The sequence below is a fragment of the Amborella trichopoda genome, chromosome 8 (assembly GCF_054954075.1).
Source record: "Amborella trichopoda isolate Santa Cruz 75 chromosome 8, AtrichopodaSantaCruz75HAP2 v2.0, whole genome shotgun sequence".
NCBI lineage: Eukaryota > Viridiplantae > Streptophyta > Magnoliopsida > Amborellales > Amborellaceae > Amborella > Amborella trichopoda.
In genome coordinates, this window is record NC_142343.1 from 2,605,697 (window position 1) to 2,632,908 (window position 27,212).

The window sequence follows — 27,212 nt, forward strand, 5'->3', positions numbered from 1 at the left end:
GAAAGAGAGGAAGTAGAGAGAGAGGGACTGACCGACTGAGAAAGTAGAGAGAGAGGGGTTGTGAACTGTGTTTCAGGGAGAGAAAGCGATAGAGGGAAAGAACGAGACCTGTTCCGTTTGCTTGAAATTTCTGGATCGAAAACCGGCTTGAAGCTGTTTTCTCAACTCGGTGTTCGCTGTACCCTAGCTCTGCAGATGTGAGCTTCTCTGTCTGTTTGTTATTCTTTTTCTCTTATCATTTTTAAGCTCCCTTCTCTCCCCCCCTGGCTCTCTCTCTCTCTTCATGTCCTCCTCTCTCTCTATCTGTCTATCTCTGTCACTTTAAGCTCACTTCCTCGCACTTGTTGCTTGCTCCACTCTGTCTCTCTCTCTCTTGTTTCCCGTCTGTCATGAATTTCTTATCTACCCATCTCTCACCTTCTCTCCTTTTCTCTAATTTTCTATGAAACGCACGCGCACACTCTCTCTCCTCTCCTATCTATCTTTCCCTTCATTTTTCTTTATTTTTACCTTAATTGCTTTCTCATTCCGCCCCCTTTTTCTCTCTCTCTCTCTCCATTTGATGCCTATCCTGGCAATTTTCAGGATCTTCCTCTCCATGTAAATTCTCTTGTCCCATCTTACTTCAAGACCTCCAGATTCTCTTGCTTTTTAAGTTCGGGAACATGGTTTCCATTGAATGTGATTTGAATTCCATATGATTGGGAATTCTTAACTTCATGGTTTTGTGTCGCGATTCATGGATCATAGAGCACGAAACCTGCTTTAGAGATCACCTTAAAGGTGCAAAACCACATGTAAACATCCTCTTTAGGTTCATATACAACTTTCAGGGTTTCAGTATCGATGTGTCCATTTACTCAGTATTTTTGGTAATATATATCTGGACTCTGGAGAGTGGTTTAAGCTCCCCATTTTGTGTCGCATTGTGAAACTATGCTTTGAAGAATCAGGGTACTCAGTGGTGTTTAACAGCCATGTGCTACTGGATGGTCTTTTCATTTGTTGCAACTGCATACTTTGTGTTACCAACTTAACATCATATGTTTGACATGGGTTATGGGTGACTGCTTGTTCATATGACTGCGGTTTTATTGTTGAATAATGAATAGTACTGGGTGGCATCTCTCTGTCTATTTAGATTTAAAGATTGACCAACTTGGTGATATTGAACTTCACATTACTAAAAATATATTGTGTTTGAGTAGAATCCTATGTCTTTCACTTCTCTATTGCTTGTCAAATGAGTATAACCGCATGTATTCTCCATTTGAATTGCTTCTTAGGTGTTTACATTGAATTTAAGTGTATTTATTATCAATGGAGTAGTTTTAGATTTTTTTTTTTTTTTTAAATATTTTGTAGGTTATTGCACATAGTTGCGTCTAAGGCATCTTTTATGTACTCATGTCTTGATTTGTAGTTAATATGTTCTTAAGCCTCGTCTTATCACTGTCTAAATAATTTAATTGAAAAGGAAGTATTTGTTCTATTTTTTATTGTAGAGATGATACCAGTCCAGCTTTTATATATCGCTATTACTGAGTCAGTGTTTCAAAAAGCACTACGCGGCACCTAGGCAGTTAGGGGGGTCTAGGCCGCCCAGTGCCTTGGCGGACGCCCAGAACCTGGGAGGCCTAGTAGAATTTTTTTTTTGGGGTTTCTCTCTCTAAAATAGGCTTCAATGATTTTTAGGTTTCAAATGAACCTAAATCCCACAATTTTACCCCTTTAGTATTACAAAATGACTCAAAATACCCTCAATGAGGGGCATTTCCACCCCTGGGCGGGGCGGGCGCCTAGGCGGGTTCCCGGGTGCCTAGGTGGGCGCATAGGGATAAGCCTGGGCGATGCGCCCAGGCCTTCTGGACCAGGCGTTGGGCGGTCCACTTTTTAAAACACCGTACTGAGTTTGTATTCAAATTGGATTGGAGCTGCAAGTTGAATGATTTCTATCTACACTATTAATATTTATCTGAAACTGATGATTCCTCATGAGAAAATTGAAAACTAACTCCCTAATTTTTTTCTCTAGTCAGAACTGATTCTTATGGATCACCCTTCAATATTTTTCGCGACATGTATTATCATGAAAGAATGATTAGGAGAACTTCCATGACCTATTCAAATTCATAGAAATGTACCACAATCATTAGAATTGAAATAGAATTATTTGAACTATATTGGCATCTTGGTTTCCCTTACATGGGGATTCCTAATAGCTATTGTGATATCTGGTGTTTGAGAGAGTAATGGTAGAATAATAGCTAGAGGGGTTAGATTCTTTAGAATTATATAAAAGCGGCTATATCGGATCTGTCTGTTAATTATGCCTCACTTTGTAGAATGCATGCATCAGTGTGAGGTCCATTATCAAAAAAAAAAAAAAAAGGTTAAAGTGGCTGTGAATTTAAAAGGAACTCTTCATGGAGTGGGAGTAGCTATGAAAGAGAATTACATGTGATCCAAGAAACTCTTGAAGTTTTCAGTATCCAAGGTTTTAGAAGAATCAACTGTGCTATCTTATTGAATGGCTTTGGCTCCTTGAGAGTGTGGACTGTGGTTTGAATAGAACACGATCTGAAGTATGTGAAGGTGTTTAGAGGTCCAAAATTAAAAGTAGAAAGAATCATGTGAATCATTAATTTGCAAGAGTAATTATATGTTGATAAGAAACAACTGAAGAAACGTCTTAATTGCAAATCAAAACTTAAGTTCATTGAAGTTCCCTTGACGTCATTATGCATAAAAACTGGATTTACAAACTACTAAAAAGTGAAATGAAATCTATGAATATGCTGTGTATAATAAGTATTGACAAGCAATGAACATGTGAAAACATGGGTATCTACTCATATACAGAGTATTTTGATTATTTGGAGGTCAATTTTACCAAGTCGATCAGAAATTAAATGTAAACAAACAACACACATGATCACACAACTACCCAATACTATTCACTGCTCAATTTTGCAGCCACATAAAATGAATCAGCACTCATATAACCATTTATAGAGCACAGAGTGTAACATGAAGTATGATTTCACCAAAAACTAAGCCCAAAAAAAATAAAAAAAATTGTAGAATAGTAGAAGGCTTATGAACATCACTGATTGTAATTTTTCTAAACAAAATTGGGCAGTGCAACATAAAACGGGGAATGTAAACCACTTAAGGACTCTAGAAATTGTAAAGATATATTTGGGTAAATGAGCACATGAGATGCAGTGAGAGGAAGGACATGGAAATTGCTACGATAGAAGGCAAATGAACAGAGATTTGAGAGAGGGAGGGGGGGGGGGGGGGGGGGGGGGAACAGGGGGATATATAGAGAAAAAGTGACAGCAAGACAGAGAGAGAGAGAGATTATGGGAAGGGGTTTAGATTTATGCAGTTTCTTTTTCTGTAGTCAGAAGTATATTGGAGGAAGGGTGGTTTTTTTTTTTTTTTTTTTGGGGGGGGGGGGGGGGTGGAGGGTGGCGTTGAATTTTTTTTCTTGTCCTGCTTTAACATAAAATCTTAGCTCAAGATTGTACCTTTAAGCATCGTTCAGGAATACCATATCTACTTAGAAATGTTATTTATTTGTGTTTCTTATATGATGCATTTGGTGAATATGAGGAGAGTATCTGTGAATAGTCTAGGGGGCTTAATTTTTCTAGGCATACAAGTTGTAGTTAAAACCTTAGACATCATGTTCAGGCCCTTATTCTATGACCACTAAGCCAAGAGGCTGAACCTCTCATACTGACTAATGAAGCTCCAAAGTCCAGCGTTTGAGTTCACAAGGCATTTACTGCTCTATGAATGTAGCAAACATGACTGACCTGTAGAACCTGTGACTAGGTTTGAAATTTTAATTTTGGTTTTAGTTTTTCCTAATGCAAACCTGAATTTTGGTCAAGATCTTAATTTAAATAGTTTTTTGTCAGCTAATGAAATACAAAAGTGAACCAAAAATCAACCTTTCCAATATCACAATGCATAGTGCGTGAAACAGGGTGGAATCCCATCAAAATGGCCACAATTCTAGCTGAGTTTTGCTCATTTTGGTCACAATTGTAACGATTTCTCAAAAGTGCTATTGTTTTCATAATTTTAACCTTTTGTTAATCCTTCTGGAATCAGATTAGAGGGTGCTGGATGATTTTTGGTGGTATCTTTGCTGTTACACTGTGCAATTGTTTTGGCTATGGAGCAGAACTGAATTTCAGCTGGAATTGGAAGACAAAATCTTACTTGTAAATTTTAATCAATCATATGTAAATCGAAGGAGGAAAAGGCAATGGAAAAAGAAACAGAAGAAAAAGTGTCATTCTCTATGGTCTCACTTATTTATGGCGATGGGCCACGGGTCATTAATAATACTTATTTCAGTTGAGCACCTGCTTTATTCTGTCAACTTCATCAGCTAACATTGGTCACCCATTTTCTTCCTTTGCCCCAGAGAGAAGATAATTATCTAATATCATCAGTTGCACCTGGACTTTACTCTCTTCCCCAGCGATGTACATAAAACAGGTATTTACATCCATTGAATTTCATTATTTCATTTCATGATCAGAATAATTTTGTCTGTCTTGTGAACCCCTTATCAGGTAATCATCGAAGGATTTAAAAGTTACAAGGAACAGGTTGCCACAGAGCCGTTCAGTCCAAAGGTTAATTGTGTTGGTAATACTTTCTAAACTTTTGATTGAGGAGTTGCAAATGACCTTTTGTTGTTCCAATCCAAATAATACCCTTGTAATTTACTGGTTTCAGCATTTGCTAAATGTGTATGTTCCAATGTATAATGAAACTAACTTTTATGTCCTTTAGATGTTCTTCTTAGTCATGTTTTCGCCACATATTATGATTTTTCCAATAAAGTTAGGAAAGTGTTTGGTGCTGTTCCCGAACTGGTCAATCATTCAATGCTTCACTAGAGCTTCGTTACAAGATTATTGGGCGATCATTTTCTGTAATATAACTAATATTGTTGTTTTATTATTTGTTTACGTGATTAATGGTTTGTTTTTCTATTATAGTTGGTGCTGACGGATGTAATACTCCTATTATTGGCCTCTTTTTGTTTCATTCTTTTGTTGTTTGCTTGATTCGTGTCTTGTGTTTATTATGCAGTTGGTGCTAATGGATCTGGCAAAACAAACTTTTTTCATGGTAAGAAAGTTATTGGCATTAGGATTCATCATGGTTTGCAGTTTGTGTACACTAGGGATTGGTAACAATAGATATCTGTTTGTATGTCTGAATTCGTAATGGTGATTCATTTTCATTTATTGATTCAGTTTGTATTCTGATTTGTGATCTCTGATACACGTACAGCAATACGATTTGTCCTTAGTGACCTCTTCCATAACTTGCGAACTGAAGATAGACATGCACTGCTTCATGTATGTTTCCTTTCTCTGTCAGTTGTGTTTTACTGCCAGAATATCTTCTTATGGGTTCTGTGCCTTGATTAGCATGTTGTTTATTAATGGAACAGGAAGGTGCAGGTCACCAAGTTATGTCTGCATTCGTGGAGATAGTTATCGATAATTCTGACAATCGCATCCCAGTAAGTCTTTGGTTTTGCGTCTTTCTTCTGTCTTTTACAAGGTTATCTTACACTGATATACTATTTGTAATGGCAATAATTGATCTTTAGTAAGCTGTGCTTGGTAGAATATATTTGAAATGCACCAAACTCATACACTTCTGTAATTGATAAATTTTGTGTTTTAGAAAATTTCCAAAATTAAGCATATGGTGCAAATCAGTGTTTTAAAACCCAGTGTCCCGGATCTGGAATTGGCTTAGATCAAACCGGTTCAGGAAGGTATCCATGCCCGAATCCCCCCCCCCCCCCCCCCCCCCCCCCCAACACACACACAAAAAAAAAAAGAAAAAGAAAAAGAAATCCCGGTTTTCTTTTATTTTCTAATATTTTTCTGGATTGCCAATTTGGACTAATCCATATTGGCGATTCAACATGGATCTGTGGGGTGTGCTAGCCACCACATGTATCTGGGTTTTGAAACTATGGTTCAAATTTTGTCTACTTCCGGTTGAGCTAAACGAATGTGGACATGTCAGTAAATACAAGATTTTTTTTTTACTGCACTGCGAATGTTGGCAAGTAATGAGCTATGGCTAACAATGATAAAAAGAAGCTAGTGATGATGAATTGTTTTTAGTGAGTTTTTGGAATAAGAAAAGAATCATTTTTTGATTGTCCATTGTCGGAACTCTGGAACATTTGCGTATCCAATGTCTCTTGTGGGATCTCACTGATCTACTTAAGTAGAAGTATTTCTTTCTACAGATGACTATATTGTGATTTGTGGTTATCTATGTCATAGGTTGACAAGGAAGAGGTGCACTTGCGGAGAACAATTGGCCTGAAAAAAGATGAATACTTCCTGGATAAAAAGCATATTACGTAAGTTATATTTTCTCTAGTTTACTTCTGATTTGCTTTCTCACTTCTTATCTTATATATATGTGGAGTTATATGCAGGAAAACAGAAGTCATGAATCTCCTGGAAAGTGCTGGTTTTTCTCGTTCTAACCCATACTATGTTGTACAACAGGGAAAGGTACCTCTTTTGTGATATTTTCGAATTTTGAAAATTCACTTGTATTTGAAATGCTATTATTGCCATTCTTTTGTGAAAGTAATAGGACAAATTGAACTTTATATCCAGATTGCTTCATTGACATTAATGAAAGATTCAGAAAGGCTGGATCTCTTGAAGGAAATTGGTGGTACTCGGGTTTATGAGGAGCGTCGTCGAGAGAGTATGAAAATAATGCAAGAAACAAGTGAGTTCTTGCTCTCTATAAAACCTCTTCGATTCTTCACTACAATTTGTCCTTTGATATATGAAATCTTTTTTTCCTTAACACAGGTAATAAGCGGAAGCAAATAATTCAAGTTGTTCAGTATATAGAAGAGAGATTGAAAGAGTTGGATGAAGAGAAAGAGGAGTTAAAACAATACCAACAGCTTGACAAGCAGCGAAGATCCCTTGAATATGCCATTTTTGACAAGGAACTCCATGACGCTAGGCAGAAAATAGTGGAGGTTGGTATCTTCGTCATTTGAACTAAAAATTTGGCAGGGTGGTGCAATTTTTAGGCTTTCATTTAGTTCGTCATTCTCTTTTAGCAGTTGCATTCTGGTTCTTCATTATTCTTCCTGCTTCATGGGCCTTGCGCTTAGTAGAACACCGGTGTGGCACGTAGGCGTACTCAAACCAGAAGCATGGAGGTGTATTCATCGAGATCCCCTGGCTTGGTCTTGACTGCCCCATTTCTTTTTCACCACCCTTACTTCTAATGGAGTCTTCACTTTTGCACTGAATTGAAACAGTAATTCCTCAGCCATTTTGTTTATGTCATAGATCTCACCATTAACAATGAATCCTAATTCTTCAGCATTAATTATTAACAGAGACCTTACCATTGATGCCAACTGAAACCCTAGTTCTTCAGATTTAGAATTTCTCACAGACCAATGTTGATTTGGGACCTGGTAGGTATCACAGCAATCTCACCATTAACAACCCTAATTCATCAGCCATAGCAAAGATCTCACCATTAACAGAAACTGATTGGTGAGTCCTCCCCATTCACACCTAATCAACAACCTAAATTTTGCAGCTGTAGCAAAGACCTAGTCATTAGAACCAAATCATAGACTGGTGCTTGGGCATGAGGTGCCAGGTACTCGCTAGGCCATCTGCCTCAGGCTGTACATTATTTATCTCTTTCCAGGAATGCGTTCTGTGAAACTGTATAAATTCAAATTTTGCGTGCTATCCCAAAATAAAAATATGTCCTTGTACACTAAAACCAGTATCTAGAAAGTCATTGGCCTGAAATCGTCCCTTTTTGCTATAGTGAAAGGGCCGATTTTAATTGGTTAAAACAGGGAATAAACTGATTTTTGGAAAATTGAGTGATTTCTTGTCTTTATTATTAACTCACTTTTACCCCCTTTAATGCTCCATTCGCCGTTTTGATCTGTTCTCCCTCATTTTTGATCGTTTCTCTTCAAACAATACCTAAGGGGTGTCTGATAAATGGGAGTTTCTGGAAGTGGGAGTTAAATGTCCCACTTCCATGTTTGATATTATTGTGCGGAAGCTGTAAAGTGGAAGGGCAGCCTTCCACGCAGCTATTTTTTAGTGTTAAAATGGGTTCATTTTTGGAAAACCTCCCTTTCATAAAAAATGATGGAAGAGCAGTCTTTCATAATTTTCTTCCTTTGGATCAAAGCCCAATTTGCAATCAAAAGTTCAAATTTGGGGTACTTTCATACCTTTATTTTATTTTATTTTAATTTTATGTTTGACCCAGTTGCTTTTACTCCGGAGATTGAAGGTCCAAAGTTCAAATTTATTGCCCAAAAAAAGAAAAATTCAGACCTTGATTGTCCTAAGTTTACCTTCAAGAAGAAACTTCAGATCTTAAAGGTCTAAAGTTTCGAAATCAAACTTAACTAATAACTTGTTTCTGAAGGTAAACTTTAGACCTTTTTCGTTTTATTTTTAAGTTTTTTTATATTTTTTTGGGACAAGTTAAGCTTCGTACCTTCAAAGTCCATGGTTTGTTTTTGGCTTAATTTTTTCGAGAATAAAATAAATTTCGGACTTCAAGGTCCAAAGTAGGGGCAATTTTGTCAAAAATAAAAAATGTGGGGGAATTGTTTAAAATAAAAATAAAATAAAAAAGGGTATGTTTATAAAAATGGAAATTCGAATGGGCTGTACAGAAATTATGGGGGATGTGCTCTTAAATCTCGTTCCTTTTCAAGTCTTGATTAAAAAAGAGCTAGTGCTTGTTCTTGAAATTGTTTTTTGATTTAATAGCTTTTTTTTGCCCCAATTTAATCTTTCTCTTTTTGCCCCTATTTAATCTTTTTTTTTTGCCCTGATTTAAATGATTTATTGTTTGAAACCATGATCTTTCCTTCCTTTTTTTTTTTTTGATTTTTCTATATTTTCCTCCAAATCATTCCGAATCAGTTGATTCGGTTTGGAATTGCTGATTCGATTCGTGTTTTCAGTGGGTCTGAGTCGGACATGGGCCTGACTTTTGGGACATAGCTTAACACAATTAAAACAATCATGTTTTCCTGCAGATAATTTATTTGTATTTTGAGTTGATTTGGCCAACCTCATTTTCCCCCATTGCAGGTGGAAGAGGCTCGGACTAAGGTTTCTGAAAATTCAACAAACATGTACAATAGAGTACTGGAATCTCATGAACGCATCAAATTATTGGAGAAAGAATTTAAAGTTTTAATAAGAGAAGCTCAAGCTTTGAAAAATGAGAAAGCCACAGTTGAGAATCAACATACTGAAGCACTCAAGATGCATGCGCAAATTGAACTTGATGTCAAAGATTTGGAAGAAAAAATTGGTGGGGATAATAGGATGAAGGTATGTTTTGATTTAGTTTGGTTGTATTTGTATATGAGATTTCAAAACCACTATTTGTCTTTCAAATAAATGATGGATGCAAACTTATGGCTCCTTTAGCAAGAGGCTGAGCGGGCTTTGAAGGGTTTGGAGGAAGAAATTCAGAACTCAAGGATGGAACTGGAAGAGATCAGACCTTTACATGAGAAGCAAGTGATGGAAGAAGAAAAGATAAAAAAAGGGTTAGGTTTAGTCATAGTTTTATGTGTTTAGCAGCCTTATGTTCATTGTTTATGTGTTGAAAACTCATGTTATGAATATCTATTGGGTTCCTTTCTCATTTTATCTCTTTGGGGTTGTAGAATAATGGACCGTGAAAAGCAGCTCAGTATTTTGTACCAAAAGCAGGGTCGCGCAACTCAGTTTTCAAGCAAGGCCTCTAGAGACAAATGGCTTCAGAAAGAAATTGATGACCTTCAGCGTGTACTCAGATCTAATACTGGTCAGGTATATGTGAGGTTTTCTTTCTCCATATAACTTCTGCACACACACACGCTGTGTCTGTGCGCGTGCATGGGTGCGTGTGTGTCTGTGAGTCTATTTTGGTGGAGTGAAACTTCCCTTCTGGCACAGCTTGTTCAAGTGGACTCTTTTATTGGTGCCATCTATCTCATCGAAAACCATTAATGCTAAACAGTATTATCCTTGAAACTTATGTGTGTTGATTTGGGTAGATATTAGCTTTTGTTTAGATACTTTGTCAAATTATTTAAGGGAGATTTATCAAATGATCCCTAAAAGTTGAACTATTTAATATTTCACCACTGGTGATATCTGATAAATTTCAAAACCCATAATGGTGTGCAATTTGATGGCTGATCAAATGAATGATGGGCTATTTGAAATTAGATCCCAAGAGATGAGTGATGTTAAATACTTCAACTTTTAGGTATGATTTGATAAATTTCCTATGATTTAACCATTGAATGCCCTGGACAAATTTGAAATGTAGCTTAAGGAAACGATATAAGCGTTGCTGTTAGTTCTCTGACTACTTTACTTTTATCTGGACACTTCAAGCTTTTCTTGTTATTTTACTGCTTGGCTTTGTTTTTTGTTTCTGAACGGTTATTCTTTAATTGTCATTACATGGCATATAGTCCTAGAAACTTCGTACAGGTAATATGTGTTGGTGTGCAGTTTCCATGCAAGAAAGTGTGCCCATTTTCTCTATTTTTGAAGCTTTATAACATTTTTAAATGAGTTTGAGAATCATCATGATTGCATAGCTAGATGTGGGATATTTTTCTCCACCTTTCTTTAAATTCACATGTTCCTACCATTTTGAAAGTTGACAATAGTTGCCTTGTCATTGAGAGAAGTCATGTTCGTATATGCACTGATACATGGCTAATGCTTTTATGCTTCTGTTAACTAAATGAGGCCTCAACTTTTTTCCTGTCTAAGGGTTTAGTATGGCCCTTGCAAGGATGGCATGCAAATCAGGAAAATTTCTATTTTTTACATTTGTCCTTGGTGAGACTTCTAATGTCATATTTGATATATTATACTCTGATTTCTCAGATGAGTGCTTTTCTCATTATCACATTTTTTTTTACATAATGCGTCTGTGTTTCTTTAAAGATAGATCATGGAATTTTTAGGACCTTTTTTTGGCATTGAATGTTATCCTGGATGCTCATATAGATTAATATCTGTTGTCAGGAGGACAATCTGCAAAAGGAAATCGAACAACTCAATAAAAAGATAGAAGAACTGGATAGAACTGCGAAGGAGCGTTCGGCTGACTTGGAACAGCAAGAAGCTCTCATTTCTGACTCCCTCAAAGAATATGATGGTTTCAAGACAGAAAGGGACAAATTACAAGATGCTCGAAAGTATGGTGCTGTGATTTTTTTTTATTGCTTTCCATTCTTTTGCACTTGTTTTTCACTAGTGAAAGAATCACTTCTAGAGTTGTCGTACTCTAATTTATACAATTAATTGTTGTAGGCTTCTTTGGAAGAAGGAAAGTGACCTAGCTGCTGAAATTGATAAATTAAAAGCTGAAGTTGTGAAGGCAGAAAAGAGTCTTGATCATGCTGCTCCTGGGGTGACTGCTCGACTTTTTTCTTATCTTTGTTTATATAGTAAATACTGTTATTTGCTGAAATTTTGAGGAATGTTTCCTACTATATTTTCTTGACAAGAGAATTCCCCTAAAATAATGAATAATTCCAAGTGAATAATGTATTACATCCTTTTACATGCTTCATATATGCGTGCTATGTAGTCTATTCCGCATTTGCCCAAATTTAGGAAATAGTAATTCAATATAAACAGAATTCAGGTGCAATGCTAGTAATATCGACCGATCAAATTTGAGCAATCTTTTATTCTGATGCATATGATGAGTGAAAATATATAAACATCAAGTATTTATTGCTAATTCTTTGTAAATATAAGCAATGAGTTTGTGCCATTTGGCTTAGATTTACTGAAGCATCACTTTTTAGCATTCAGGATATCAGAAGGGGACTCAACTCTGTTCGAAGAATCTGTCAGACTCATAATATCTCTGGAGTATTTGGTCCAATTTTTGAGTTGCTAGATTGTGATGAAAAATTCTTTACTGCAGTAGAAGTTACTGCAGGAAACAGGTGTGTAACTGCAATTTTTTGGTATTCTTGTGTGTAAAGTTTTTTAATTCATATTTAAAGCCAAACATATGTTGTTGTACAGCTTATTTCATGTGGTCGTTGAAACGGATGAGATATCAACCAGAATAATCCGGTACCTAAGTGCTGAAAAAGGTGGCCGGGTTACTTTTATTCCTCTAAACCGTGTGAGGGCTCCACACGTAACAATCCCTAAGAGTTCTGAAGTGATACCACTGTTAGACAGGATGAAATACTCTGACCGTTTTAAACCAGCTTTTAAACAGGTTAGATGAATTATGAAGGAATCTTCTTAATTCAACTTATCTTTCAATCTACTGCTGTTTGTGCAAATTCCATACTGAACTTCTAGCTAGTGCAATATGCTCATTGTAATGCATGCATCTGTGAGTATAGTGAAGTATTTTATGTAGCGTAAATATCTTCTAGATGCAAGTTTTTTAATGTTAACACGCATACCTGTACACGCATAAACACAAATTTATACCAAATATTCACTGAATGAGGGTCTTACTCAACATCTAGTCCCATGCGAGTGGCAATCTGCTGCATATGGCAGGCCAACATACGATGGTATAGGGGTCGTTCATTTAGGTGTGTATTGGATAAGGAGAGAGGCATTTGCATACAGTGGAATATGTCTTTGTTGATTTCATTGGTTTTACCAAATGGGTTTTAGGAGGCTTAAGTGGATTCCTGGAAAATGTGGCAGTGTTATCAAAGGCGCGCTGTGGACTCGAGGCGCTATGCGGCTTGATGCGCGTATCATCTCCTATGTAGTTAATAAATATAAAAAGTTCATTAAAAAATATGAGAATGTAAAGAATAACATGAATATGTGGTTTATGTGATAATAGATTTTTTAACATAGTATCCAGGTCACTGATTGCTTAATAGCTTGATAAGAAGTAACAGAATTTGCTTGTAGCTGAGGCTCGCCATCATCACAAAACCAGTGTTACATAGACACCGGCACTTATCTAGTACATGCCTTGGGTGTCTAGTACTTCAGACCAAAAATCCAATACGGCACCAACATGGTCTGTTTTGTTGATTTTGATTAAAAAAAATTGATTTACAATGTTAATGTTGTAATCCCCTGAGAACCATGAAAAAGAATTGTGCTGAGTTTTCTTTCTTTTTGGGTTGTGGGTTTTTTTTTTCTTTTTTTGGGGTGGGGGGGGAACGACTCAAATGTCTTTGCTTGTGGGCTTGTTTCCACCTATAAGCAGCCACCCTAATATGCAGGTTCATAGCACATTTTGTGATGTGCCCATTGTGCAGGCGCATGGTTAAATCCTGCATATGTGGTATCCCATTGGTTGCATCCATAGTTGTTGGGATCGGGAGTGAGAACAGTACTGGGATTGGGATCAGGATCAGGATCGGGATCGGGAGCGAGGGATTGTGAAATGTTACAAGATCCCTATGGTTGGGAACGTCGTCCGTACAATGCACATGTTAGGGATCGAGATTCCCAAATGTTAGGGATCGAGATTCCAACCTTTTGGAATCTTGATCCCAACTTTTTGGGGATCTTATTACACCCTAAAGTATATGATAATCTAGGATTATGTATACTCTTTAAAGTAGGGATATTATTATTGATAGCAAGCAAGCAATAGTTGTGTTGCTAGTTGGTTATAAACAAAGAAAATCATCAGTTTGATTGTTGTCTTGGTCTTTAAGGTTGGGATCGAGATCTCTACCAGCAGGAATCAGGATCCCAATGAGTGGGGTTCGAGATCCGAAAATTTAAAAATCGTGATCCTTGAGAGATCCGTTTTGGGAGCGATAGAATCGAGATCCTAGAAGGGATCGCTTACCAAAGGTGGAGATCCCGGTAACTATGGTTGCATCTGCCTCGATGCGGCTGCATTTGATAACTATGAAAATGCCTTTGTATTTCATTATGAATTTGAGTATGACAATTGAACCTTTAGAAGAGATTGACATTATAATGAAAGTCATATGTGATGCTCCATTTTTGTCTCCCTTTTTTAAGGTACTCAAGAATTTGACTTTTGGTCAAGACCTGCTCTGGCCCTAGCCCTGGCTGTACCAGATTGGGCTGAGAAGGTTCTAACCCAAGCCTGACCCGAGCACAGTTTGGACCATACAGGGCCTAATAGACCCAAAGAAAAAAAAAAGGAAAAAAGGGCAGGCCTGCGACAGCCATGTCGTGTCCTTGGCTGAGGCCCGGCCTGGCCCTTAGGCCATGGTAAATCAGACTGCCCTTGGAGGCCCTAGTGTTTTAGGACCGGGCTGCCCAGCCCATTGCCAACGCTTTGTATGTAGTAGGAAATTCTAAAAAATGAAAGCTGAACCTTTGGAAGTTGCTAGCTCTATAAAACTACCGATCTTAACTTTTTGTGCCTCCTCTCTTTTCAAAGGTGCTTGTGATTTGACGTCTGGCTAATTCTACAATCACAGGTGTTTGGTCGGACAGTAGTTTGTCGAGATTTGGATGTGGCAACGAAGACTGCTAAGACACATGGTTTAGACTGCATCACTTTGGAAGGTTTGGACTCATGCATATTTTACGGTTTTGTGGCTCACATTTTGAAGCATTCACCTACTTAAAGAATCTTTAATTAGGTGACCAAGTAAGCAAGAAAGGGGCCATGACTGGTGGCTTTTATGATTATAGACGTTCCAAACTAAAGTTAATGAGCATCATTCGGCAAAATACGAAGTCTGTTAATGAGAAGCAAGAGGAATTAGAGAGAGTCAGAAATTCTCTTCAAGATATCCTTTATTATTTATAGTTTGGGATTACATGTCTATTATCAGTACTTTCCAACTTGTTTGCCTTGTCTTTGAGTATATTTTGGAATTTGTTTGCTTAGTGGCAGCTTTTTAGATATGTATGAGGAAAACATACTGTGTAAGTTGTGTCAAACTCTTATGCTGGTTAAAGAGGTTAATACTTGATACTGGTTCAAGATTTAAGATGTAAGCTTGTCTGTATTATATTCTTCATTAGAGATTGGGCTAGTGTAACTGTTAGTGTTTGTTTCAGAGTTCGTGTGTTTCATTCTGCTTTTCTACAAGGCTCTATGAGCTTCTTGGACTTCCCTCTTCTTATGGGTTGTATGGATGTATAATCTTAAAGGTGTGACATTCACACGTGTATATACTGGAGTACACACATAATAGATGCATGCACAGACTTGAAGGCATAAGCACAGGTACACACGCCCTAATTTGTAGATACATTTGCATATTCAGACTGGCCTTAGTGATTTTATACTGGTGACCACTGCGAACATTTCTACATTTACATTCTAATGGTTGATTTAAGCACGTGTCAGGCCTTGCGTCCCAAAATGTTGACATAGTCCCCACTGGATTCCAAATATTTGCATTACCCTTTAATGAAGTGTTTGCCTGGGGGTTTTGAGCATCAGTCTGACTCATGCTCAACAATATTTTGTCTGCAATTTGACCAAAATCTTGCACCTTGCAAGATAAAGGTGTGTTCCTCGGGGTTCAATCCCCCATCTGTAGTGTCTAGTGTTTGACTAATCGGGTGAGTCTGCTTCCGAGTTACCCATGCTCACCAAGGTGGCGAGCCCGAGTATCACCGAGTTGGGTGTCCAACTCAGGGATCTTACTTTAAACATATATTTCCTATATTGTTAATTTTTTTGGAACTTTATCTTTTTTAACAGATTTTTTACCTAGCCAGTACCTGCCCAGCTCGGGCCGGTTCCAAGTTAGCCGGACCTGGCCCATGGCCAGTTTCAGCAGCCGGTTCATGCAATCGAACACTGGTAATGTCTACTTCTCGAGCTGCAAGCAATGTGCCTCAACTGCAACAAGACCTTCTGCCTGCGTTGAATTGCTACCAATGTTAATATCCAAAGCAACTATCCCTACCGTCGATTTCATTGGAGCTGAGACCACATCAATCTCATAACAAAGTGCTCATTATCATACTTCGACACTAACCCATCTTACAAATTATCTGCTGCTTCACTAACCCTGCATCGCCCCTCTACCTTCTATGCCTTGGTCATAACCTTGAGTTCCTTTGTAAAAAATGAAGCCACATTAACCTGATAAGGAGATGGATACAGTAAAGTGCATAGTGGGAGTCTTTGTATCATCATCCCTCTACATGCATTATGCTGTAAAATGACATTATGAGTTACTTTTTCACCAATTGAGAATTTGCTCTCTGTGCATTTGTGCACGTTTGGAATGTAAACAAATTAGATGCTTTGTCACATCCTTCACTTGGTGGCCAAAACTAATGGATCATTTCTAGTTCTGCCAAACTGAGCTATGGTCCCTTAACTATCCATACAGAAAGACCAGGAAATCACTAAGATTGTTAGTGAACAACAGAAATTCGATGCTAAAAGAAACCATCAGAGGTCAGAAATTGAGCAACTGAAACAGGATATTTCTAATGCCACGAAGGAGAAGCTGGCTTATTCTAAATCTCTTGAAAATAAGGTATTTATCATTTATGTCCTCCCCCATTCATAGGACTGCTTCTCTGGATTTTTCCTGGTGAGCACTAATTTTAACTGGTTTATCTTGATGGCATGCTTTCATGTGTTCAGAAAAAATTGCTTGGAAATGTTGGTAATCAAATCCATCAGATTAGAGTTGGCATAACCATGAAGCAAGATGAAATGGGAACGGATCTGATTGATCAATTGACACCAAAAGAGAGAGAGATGCTTTCTAGACTGAATCCAGAAATCACAGAATCCAAAGAAGATCTTATTGCCTGCAAAAGGAAGCGTATAGAGGTTTGTTTTTGAGCAATATATACCATGGCAGTTCCTCTGTTTTTGGAAATGTGAGCTACTGATTATTCTCTTCATTTTCAGATTGAAACTAGGAAAGGTGAGCTTGAAACAAATCTGTCGACCAATCTTGTAAGACGACAAAAAGAGTTGGAGGCCATCCTGCATTCAGCAGAATCAGAGGCTCTGTCTATGGAACTCAATCACAAAAAGAAAGAATTGGAACACGCTACAGAATCCATTGATAATGTAACCATGCTGCTTCAAAGTATGAGCTATTCTTGCTTAACTTTTTTCTTGCTATGAAGTTTCATTGTATATCTTGTTACTCATTGAAGGTCTCATCTGCAGGAACTGTAGGAGATCTGGAAAGCAAATCAAAAAAATTGAGGGATATCAGAAGCTCCATAGATGAACTAAAAGTAATTTTTCACCTGCCACAATTCAGCTGCCTGTTGTAGGACCATGAACATTGTTCTCATTGCTTTTTCTTACTGTGTATGTTTGGAACCTCTCAGGCTGTGGAAGATAAGTATGAGCGCACCCTACAGGATGAAAATAAAGAACTAGAACAATTATTGAATAAGAGGAATATTCTGCTGGCAAAACAAGAAGATTGTATGAAGAAAATTAGGGATTTGGGCTCACTGCCATCTGATGCATTTGAAAAGTATGTCCTTTTCTACTTGGCTATTTATGCAAAGTGTTATTTGGCATTTTATTCCAATGAAACAGTATTTTTATTCACTTACGATATTTGCATTTTATTTAGATATGACTTATATTCACTTGCTATATTTACGTTTGATTGTTCTTTGCACTTTATTGAAATACGGCTTTTGCTCTTCTGTGGCTTTTATGACGTGACATGGTTGTGCTGGGTCAATCCCCACTCTTTCATTCGTAACTCGTGACTTCATGGGAGACTCTCTTTCTCCTTATGCTCTAAAGTGCATGTTTGTAGCTAAGTTATTAGTGCAAGTGGGTTCGAGAGGGTCACGAGCAATCATATTTTCCTGAGTAACATGCTCTTTATCTCATGAACAACAAAAGTCAGCATTTTACTCTTATTTTTCCCTTATGGGGATGGCCTTCCACTGTATTGGTCCTTTTTCTATGATTTCTCAGGACAGTGATGAACGAAGGCTTGAATTAGTATCAGCACTGGCCCCGGGCTAGTCACATTAGCTGGTGTACACATTTGTCAGGATATAGATTATTCTTGTTGCCACAAAGCAACCCTTATTTTATTGGGCGGTTTCATCATTCGCACCTGCAAATGGTGGAGACCACTGGCCAAAGATGATTTACAATAATGTCCGAAGAACCTTGTCAAAAAACTTGATGTCTGTGTATTCCACAAATGGCCACACAGAAATCAATGTTTGGCGCTAGGATATTTATTTATTTGAGAGCATCTTTCCTTTTCCCTTTAATTTCTCTTGGGTTGTTAAGTCTGGCTTGTTTAATTAGAAGTAGATGTTTAATCTTTTAAAGGATATGTTATTCGAGGTAGAATCAATATCTGGAAATTTTTCATAGATGCATGCATGTTTGCCATCGATGACAGCAGAATCACATTCTTAAATGTGTATACGTATATGTCTTTCATGCTCTCCTTCCTAGGTTCTCTTGCTCCTGAATCTTACACTAACTGCTTTTACCAAAGCAAGCATCAAATTCCGGTTCCTGCTTGCTTAACTAAAAGTGGAATAAAATATTGCTTATTTAAAAACTTAACTGAATAAGAAAACAAGTATTGAAGATTGCGTCATCCCAAGCATATTTTTCCAGATTCTGTTCCAAATGATACTGGATTGAATCTCTTTTCTTTTTAGAGCTCCTTTAATATACCTTATGGGGAACGCTTTGCATTTAGCATTATTTATGGTTCAGAGCTAAGTATTACTAATGCTGTCATTTAGATGTTGGTCATATGAACCATATCTACATGAATCCATGTTCATAAATAATATTATGACATCATTTTACATGAGATGGCATACTTGTTAAGTTCATGGTGGTGCAGCCTGAGTCCTGAATATTTTCTTCTTGTCGTATAATCTTTAATAAATGACGCATTTTTGGGACACTTTGTGTTTGGGGTGATCATGAGTAGGTACAAGCGTAAAAGTATAAAAGAGTTGCATAAGATGCTACACAAGTGCAATGAGGATCTTAAGCGGTTTAGTCATGTCAACAAGAAAGCATTGGACCAATATATTAATTTCACTGAACAGAGAGAGGAGCTTCAGAAGAGGCAAGCTGAACTGGATGCAGGTGATGAGGTACACTTTTATTTTGTCATTCTTTTCTGAAGTCCCTAAAGTCCATTCCTAGTTTTGGGATTAGTGAGCAAGTATTTTCTTCAAGATGTAATTATGCCTGGTTACTTCAGAAAATCAAGGAGCTCATTACAGCATTGGATCAGCGTAAGGATGAATCTATTGAACGCACTTTCAAAGGTGTAGCCAAAAACTTCCGAGAAGCATTTTCGGAGCTTGTACAAGGTGGACACGGTTACTTGGTGATGATGAAGAAAAAAGTATGTGCTTCTATCTTAAGGTCTTTGGAGAGCAATTTTGTGATTTGTTTTCTCTTGTAGAGAAGTTTTTGTTTTTTCACTTCAAATATTCTCCTGGTATAATTTACCGCCCACTTCTCCACTTTGTTATGGTCTTATGGAACATGCTCAAGCTTAGCTGGATGTGCTCCAGCAGGTTTAACTTTATAGCTCGATCAATTTGATGTGTTTGTTGGCATATGAACTGCAATGCATGATTTGGATGAAACCTTGTTATTAATATTTCAGGACCAACCTGTTCATTGTATTAGAAAAACTGCGAGTGTTGTAACATGTAGTATTTTAGAATGTGATCAAAATTAAGAGAACTGGCTGAGATCAATCTATGAAATGAAACGTTTTGAGTATGAAATTTTTTTAAAAAGCTTTTTAAGTAGTAGGGTTACTAAGATATTTGGCGTTTTTATGAATTGAGCTGGTTTCTGGAGAAGCCTCTGAGCATATTTTCAATAAATAAAATCAATCTGCAATAGAAAATGTATCACTGTGGCTTACTTATGACTTATTTGTGTCGAATAGTAATTTATTATAATACCTAAAAAATAGTAATTCTTAGAACCTGATTGGAGTGTCATTGGTTTTACTGGCAAGACTTGTAATCTTCGATAAATAAGATGGATTTATTCCCATAAGTCACAGTTAGTTTTATAACTAATTTTGTGACTTGAAGACCCCTGAATCAAGATTTATTTGATATTTATATCTAAGACTTGCCGAGTGTCACTGATATCCATCCTTCAGTGCAGTGTTAACTGTGAGCTTCTTTGTCACGCTGGCAAGAAAGTACTGGCTATCTGGTAGTTGGAAGCTCTCCAACCTGATTTTTACAATTGTGTCCAAGTAGCCTACTGCGTAAACTGTTAAACTAGTAATTTGGATGGTCTGGTTTAGGAATGGTATCTTGATACACGAAAATTAAAGCATAGAAAACAGCAGAGATTGAGGCCCAACACATGCAACAAGTAGAAAAAACCTAGGGTTTCTTCCTCAAACCCTAACAAGGGAGCAAAAGCTTCCTTTCCTTGTTCCTCTTATTTATGAAGAATATCATGTTGATTCTTCTGACAGGACCCCACACACCTCTTTTGTTCATTACTTTTTAAGTACAAAAGACAATAATGTCGCTAAACAAACATCAAATTGACCAAATAGTTCTTACTTAAAACAAAATTTGTAATGACATTTTGATCTCTGATAAAACAAAAGGTTCCATCAACATTGTAAGTTATTTTCTAAACAACTCCTGAAAATATAATTAAAAAAAATCCTTGAATCCCAAAAAAACTTAAAAACTCTAAAATTAAACCCTAAAATTGAAATCAAAATAGACATTCTTTGAAATTAAATAAAAATAAAAAATAAGAATAGCTTTGTCATGCATTAATCTCCCTAAGTTGGAGAAAACTTGTCCTCGAGTTTTGAAGTAGGCTAAGATCTTTGTTGGCTCAAATATTATTTATGGTAAGAAGAAATCTTCAAAAAACGGATCCTTGTATGTGTAGTACGGAATTGATACAAACTTATCAAATTCTGCTATCCCTATTTCATTACTCTTTGGATCCATTGCCAGAATTTGCGGTTTACAAGTCGACCATGCTTTCACTGTACTACCATAATTCCAATGCCTTAAATCTCTTAACTGCTCCTCCCCATGCTACCTTCTCTATGTATTCTTCATGAGCAAAATCCTCTTCCGAAACATTCTCATCTTCATCTTGATCCTTATCAAAGATCATATTTCCTCATATTTGGTTGTAGTTCTGATGTAGGAGAAATTGAGGGAACAATAAAATTAGCAATAAACAAGTCAAACACAAGCAATTTTGGAGAAACACTAGGGTTTTCTCCTACCTAGGGCTCAAGCTTCAGGCTTCTTTTACAAGACAAAGTCTTTCTTTTCTTAAAGAGTTTAAGAGACAAAGCCTTTTTTTTCTTAAAGAGGAATACATGAATGACTCTCCAGCCCATCCATGCTCTTATTTATATTGAAATTTATTGTTTTGGACAATATTTTGTCTATACAATTAACTTTTGATCAAAATGTTGAAACTAAACTCCGTATCTTTAATTAAAATATCTAAAAAGTTCCTAGAATTCCTAGAAACTAAAAAACCCTAGAATTAAACTTTAAAACTAAAATAAAAAATATGCATCTTTTAAAATTGAATTGAAATTAAAAATACGTATAATTTTTCCCTCCATCAAGTTCCCTAGCCTTGTTGTTAAAGAAAACTTGAGCTTTGATATGAAATTAATAAAATTGAAGCAGTATAGAAAACATCAGCAACTCAGGCCTAACACACATAACAAGTAGAAGAAACCTAGGGTTTCTTTCTCAAATCCTAACAAGGTAGCAAAAGCGTCCTTTTCCTTATTCCTCTTTCCTCTAAAATAAATTACGTGAAGCTCCCCGTAGGGCCTTAGACACCTCCTTTATTCATTACTTTATCTACCTAACTTAAAATGAAATTTGTAATGATATTTTCACCGCCTGATAAACAAACTATATCCTAAAAATACATATATATAAAAAAAACTCAGTCCAGACAAAAACTTAAAAACCGCAAAAACAAACCTTGGAACTAAAATTAAGATATGCATCCTTTGAAATTAAATTAAAATTAAAAATAAGAACAAATTTGTCCTACATTAATCTCCCCGAGTTTCGAGAAAACTCGTCCTCGAGTTTTGAAGAAACCCTGTGTTCATCTTCATTCATCGTCCTTTTACTTATTCCCCTTTTCGCATAAAAAGAAAAAAAAAATGATCATGTGAATCTTCCCTTAAGGCCCCATGCCCCGCTATTCACTAATGAAAAAAATAGTGCCCCTAACCAAACATCAAATTGACTAAATTGTCCTAACTTAAATGTAACTTAAAAGTAAATGATCTTAACTTGAAATAAAAGGGAAAAGATCCTGTCAGCCCAAGGGCGTACTGCTACAGTAAACGCCAACGGCCCAGATTGAATCTGGGCCGATTGGACAATTCCGAATATCCGGTAGTGGTTGAATTTAATTTTTTTCTACAAATCGGATTGATCTAAAATTTGGAACGTGTGTACATAAAAAATAGGTGAATCTTCGAAAAATATAAAAAAAAATATTTTACATGGAAAAAATTGACCAGAAACCCCTGTAAAGTTTTGGGGGTATTTTGGTCTTTTTTTAGGATTATTTTTTTAACATTTTTATTAAGTGCGCCTTGATGAGAAGAATAGATACCTAAAATTTAAAGTGATTTGGATTTATAGAAAAAAAAATTAAAATTCAAACAAGAAAAGAGGTCGTGACCGTCAGATTGGCCCAGATTCAATCTGGGCCATTGGCATTTATTGTAGCGGTCAGCTAGTGGGCGTACAGAATCCACTCTAACTGGTCCAGCAAAGAAATATAATAAAAAATATCTGAAAATAACTCTAAAATGGCTAGAAAATTATCCCAAGCAGGCCTTGCTCTTCTAATTCTTCTTGGTAGTTCTCCTAAGGTTTATATCTTTGAAGTATCTGCTAGTATTAGGAGGAATCTGCTGCTCCCAAAGAAGATACTCATCGCCTTGACCACTTGAGGCACTTTGCGCATCATCATATCTATCTTAGGTCAATGGAGTGGCATTGTTTGATAAGCTTATAAATGTGGTTTGGGCTTCCCTTATATAATTGTCATTTATATGGAAAAACTTACAAGATGATAGAGACTTCCATTAACATTAAAAAAAAAGAAGCAAATGATGACAGATGCTTCTGTCATCTTTCTTTATCATTGGGGTTCTCTGGCCATCATATTATTTATGTAAGATTGAATGAAGGGTAAGGTCAATTACGATTAAAAAACTTGTTCCAAAAAAAAAAAAATTACCCTGTTTGTAGATTGATCTTCATTGTTACATTATTAGGGCTTTATGTGACAATTTGGATCAAGATGGATTGCTAGAAATTGAGTTTCATGATGTGGCAGTTCATTTCTCCTTGGATATATATTAACTGAACTTTCTCCAGCCCATCATTCTCTGTAAAACTTTTTCTATGATAAAATGATAACCGTTTTTTATTTATGACTCATCAAGGATGGTGAACTTGGTGATGACGATCAAGAAGAGGACGGGCCTCGTGATGCAGATGCCGAGGGTAGAATTGAAAAGTATATTGGAGTAAAAGTGAAGGTACTTAGGAACATGTTCTGTCTATTCAATAGCTCTTTTTTTATTATTATTTGGAAAATTAGGATAGTTTTTGGAACACCTGCATATAAAATACCAATGTGGTACTTGGAGTCTCATTCTATTTCTTTTCCCCCCTCTTCTTTTAAATGCATATTTTACCTCTGACATTAATGTCTGAATATTCAATAAGTGAGGAAAAAAGGTGAAATCACTGAGGATAAAACAATCATTTTAAAAGAGCTGACAGTTCTGGGTACTGTCCTGGTATTTCAAGTTCCTAGAGCAACTTTATGATTTTTGCACATGTATCAATTTTTGAGGTACTGCCCTGATATTTTTGAGGATCACTTTTGTAGTTATATTTTGCTATAAGCGCTCGTGTACGTTGGAATATTCCAACACGTGCTGCTTTTAATATTCCCACCATGATTTGGTCGGAAACAGCAAATTTGTGGATGCAGATAAGATGATGCATGGGTACAAAACTGCAAACGATACGTGCCTATGCAAAGTGGCTTTTAAGGAGGTTTGCCCCCTCCAAGAGGCTTTCTCTAATAAAATTGTTATTCATCTGTAATGTTTTGCATTCATATTTCTTGTGGAATCGTATCAATTGGTATCAGGCCAAGTTTCTAGGCCCTTTCAATGGACTGTCTTCAGTGAAGGAAATAGTGCAAGGTACAAAGTAGACCCAATAAATCATCACCAATCAAAGACAAACCTGGTCATACTTCAATTCTTCAACAGACGCACAAAAATGCAACAACGAAGATATGATCAATGCGCTAAAATTCAGTAACAAAGCTAGGTTATATGTGGTAACTCGTATAGAGCATTGGCATGATGTGCAGATGCTTAATGCTTTATACCTACATGTACCATGAACGCCAATGATTTTTGTGGAGCTAACACTGTGCATGGTCAAAGTGAGATTCTACCATATAAAGAGGTTGAAGAAGATAAAGGAGGGTGAGAAGGTGAAACTCTTGAAAGACCGAAGAATGGAGTGAGCAAGCATCAGTAAAGGGGTGAAGAAGGCGAAGTTGCGAAAGATACGTAGGGAACACTGGAAGAGGAAATCCCCCATGAGCAATGTGACTTTTGAAGTATAGAATTTATTTTATGGGCTGGTTTTCCTAGTTTATGATGGGGTACATTGGTAGGAAATTTGAATGTTTAGAAAGTAGGATGTTTTGATTGGGCTAGAAGGTTTTTGAATGCCTGAGAAATATGGGGAGAGTAGCACAGAGAAGGAACTTAGAAAATCAAAGGAGACCAATTAAACGACCGGCCTCCTTGAAGTGACTTGTGATGAAATTTGCCCCCACGAAGAGGCTTATATCTAATAAAATTATTATTTACTACAGTATTTTTCAATTATGTTTTGTGAGATGGTATCAGTGCAAATACCAATTTCCTAATTTTTTGTCATATTTCTGTTGTGCTTACTGTGACCATGGCAGGTTTCCTTTACTGGGCATGGAGAGACTCAATCAATGAAGCAGTTGTCTGGAGGTCAGAAAACAGTTGTTGCGCTAACCCTAATTTTTGCTATACAGAGGTGTGATCCTGCTCCATTTTATCTTTTCGATGAGATTGATGCTGCCCTTGATCCTCAGTACAGGACAGCAGTTGGAAGTATCCTTTATTTCCCTCTTTTGTCCGTGTGTGTGTCTGTTCTTAACATAAAGTAGTGATCGGTTCTATTTTGTAGGGAATTATATCATAATCCAATGGGACCATGGAAAACCATGTTACACAATTGCATTGGATTACAGTATAGTTTCATTATTCCAAATTCATTTAGTATTTGTAGTTTTATGCGATGGAATTCGTTTTTCTTTTTTTTTTCAATAATAACACTTGAAATTGATTCCTCTTTTAATGTTCTATTTTAGATAAGTTTTTATGCAAGTCCATAATTTACTTAGAAGCATGTCACAGACAGACTGACATGGTTACTTTCTCAGATTATATGAATGTTGCCCGGTTCTTTGTGGTTTCCTCAGTCAAATTGAAAATGTCTTTGCCATGTTAGTTGACTTGGTGCCATAGGTGTCATGTGGTCACAGATGAGTGTCTTGCTCAGGTTTTCAGATAAAAATAGTGCAGGAAAACAACCAATCTTTTTGCCCAAAAATAATATCAGGATTTTCAGATTTTGAGTTCTCGCCTGTATTTTCATTTTGGGGATATTTGCAGTCAAACACATTGAGCCGTTTCGGAACAATAGTTGCTGTTTGTTTTCGGGGTGTGAACTTCTGTGGTTTGTCAATCACCCATCATTTTGAAAAAACTTACACTTCAGCTGTTGGTTGGTTGATTGGTATCTTACTTTGGATTCCACTTCGGATTCCACGTAAACTGTTTGCGATTAAACTTTTCTTTTAGTTATATTTTGCATCTCTCTCTCTCTCTCTCGTGTTCCTTTATGACCTTAACGTCATTTCAAAGATATGATCCGTCGACAAGCCGATGAAGCAAACACACAGTTCATAACCACAACTTTCCGCCCAGAACTGGTCAAAGTTGCTGATAAAATATACGGAGTCACACATAAAAATAGAGTTAGCAGTGTGAGTGTCATCGATCAGGATGAGGCACTTGCATTCATTGAGCACGACCAGACTCACAATGAGTGAAGTCCTCTTATCTTTGGTCCTCAGATGCTTAAACGGTTTTGATGCATCCATGTCGAGAGAAATATTTCAGATACAAGAAGAAAGAAAGCAATTTCATAGCCATCTCCATGGCAATTAATGAGCGTCATAGCTTCTGATTGTGCCGGTGGAGCATTATCATTGTGCAGTCCCTGGCAGCATTGGATTGATCCGTGTACATGTAATGTGCTTGTTTAGGTTAATGTAAAAATCTCTAGGGTTGGATGTACTGTGAGTGATCATGTACATGTTTACTTTGTCTGGACAAGTTTACAATGGGGATATGATAGTATTGAATGAGGAGTTGCTATGAAGATTGGATAGATGAGAGGATTATTGCGGCTACCATGTAGTTGTTATTATCTTTTTTATTATTCATTTTTTCTTACTTTATATGGCTCTAATAGAGCAGAATGGCGGATCAAAATTGTTGTAGCTGGCCTTAATTAAGTGAGAAGGTTATGTTGATGGTATCTTCCTATTTTGCTATCTAAAATAGGTCTTTAACCCAATAACTTTGATTCAACTTATTGGGTACTAGTTCCTTGGGGACTTCTGGAAGGCATGGCAGAGACAGAGAGAGAGAGAGCTCCATTTGATAGCTCCAATTTATTTGAGAGAGAATTCCAATTTATTTCAGAGAGAGAGAGAGGGATAGAGAGCTCCAATTTATTTCACAATAGGTTTTACACATTCTGCCATGATGGCTTTTTTGGCTCACCAAACATCACTTTTTGTTTGAAATGACTAGCCTGGATTGACCAACTATTTGGCCAACTTGTGAGCCGCTGAATTTCAACAAATTTCAGCTACGTGTCACCAAAGTCTGCCAAAAACAACCTAGATGAATGAAATCATGATTATAGGCATCTAGAGCAAGTTGCATCAGCCAGTCTGTTTGGACTGCTGACTTGTACCTTGGTTTGTCTACACTAGAAAAAAAAAAAAAAAAG

The 27,212-nt window shown here is 36.8% G+C and overlaps 1 protein-coding gene across 11 annotated transcripts; it reads left to right on the plus strand.

Moving 5' to 3' along the window:
• Positions 1-26,582, plus strand: TTN7 (Structural maintenance of chromosomes (SMC) family protein). Of its 11 annotated transcripts, none has more exons than XM_088873364.1 (30): positions 1-197; positions 586-797; positions 4,448-4,521; positions 4,599-4,674; positions 5,125-5,163; positions 5,329-5,396; positions 5,492-5,563; positions 6,348-6,427; positions 6,506-6,584; positions 6,693-6,810; positions 6,897-7,072; positions 9,189-9,434; positions 9,534-9,655; positions 9,776-9,920; positions 11,139-11,311; positions 11,427-11,526; positions 11,937-12,073; positions 12,156-12,357; positions 14,525-14,612; positions 14,690-14,839; positions 16,404-16,555; positions 16,666-16,857; positions 16,939-17,122; positions 17,206-17,276; positions 17,373-17,524; positions 18,974-19,142; positions 19,253-19,399; positions 23,504-23,599; positions 25,063-25,237; positions 26,054-26,582. In XM_088873364.1, exons 3-30 carry the CDS (start codon positions 4,507-4,509, stop codon positions 26,239-26,241), a joined length of 3,612 nt encoding a protein of 1,203 aa, XP_088729490.1. In that variant the 5' UTR covers positions 1-197; positions 586-797; positions 4,448-4,506; the 3' UTR covers positions 26,242-26,582. The 11 variants fall into 11 exon arrangements, 6 of the variants coding, with proteins under 6 accessions (XP_088729490.1, XP_088729491.1, XP_088729492.1 ...); XM_088873365.1 differs by having other exon boundaries at positions 586-783; XM_088873366.1 differs by having other exon boundaries at positions 586-600.
• The last annotated feature ends 630 nt before the right edge of the window (positions 26,583-27,212 follow it).

What these genes read in the sequence shown, in the direction of transcription:
- TTN7 (XM_088873364.1), top strand. An exon ending in AGTCAGAAATTCTCTTCAAG is followed by an intron (nt 14,840 to 16,403) that starts ATATCCTTTATT and finishes AACTATCCATAC; the next exon opens with AGAAAGACCAGGAAATCACT. An exon ending in TGTAACCATGCTGCTTCAAA is followed by an intron (nt 17,123 to 17,205) that starts GTATGAGCTATT and finishes TCTCATCTGCAG; the next exon opens with GAACTGTAGGAGATCTGGAA.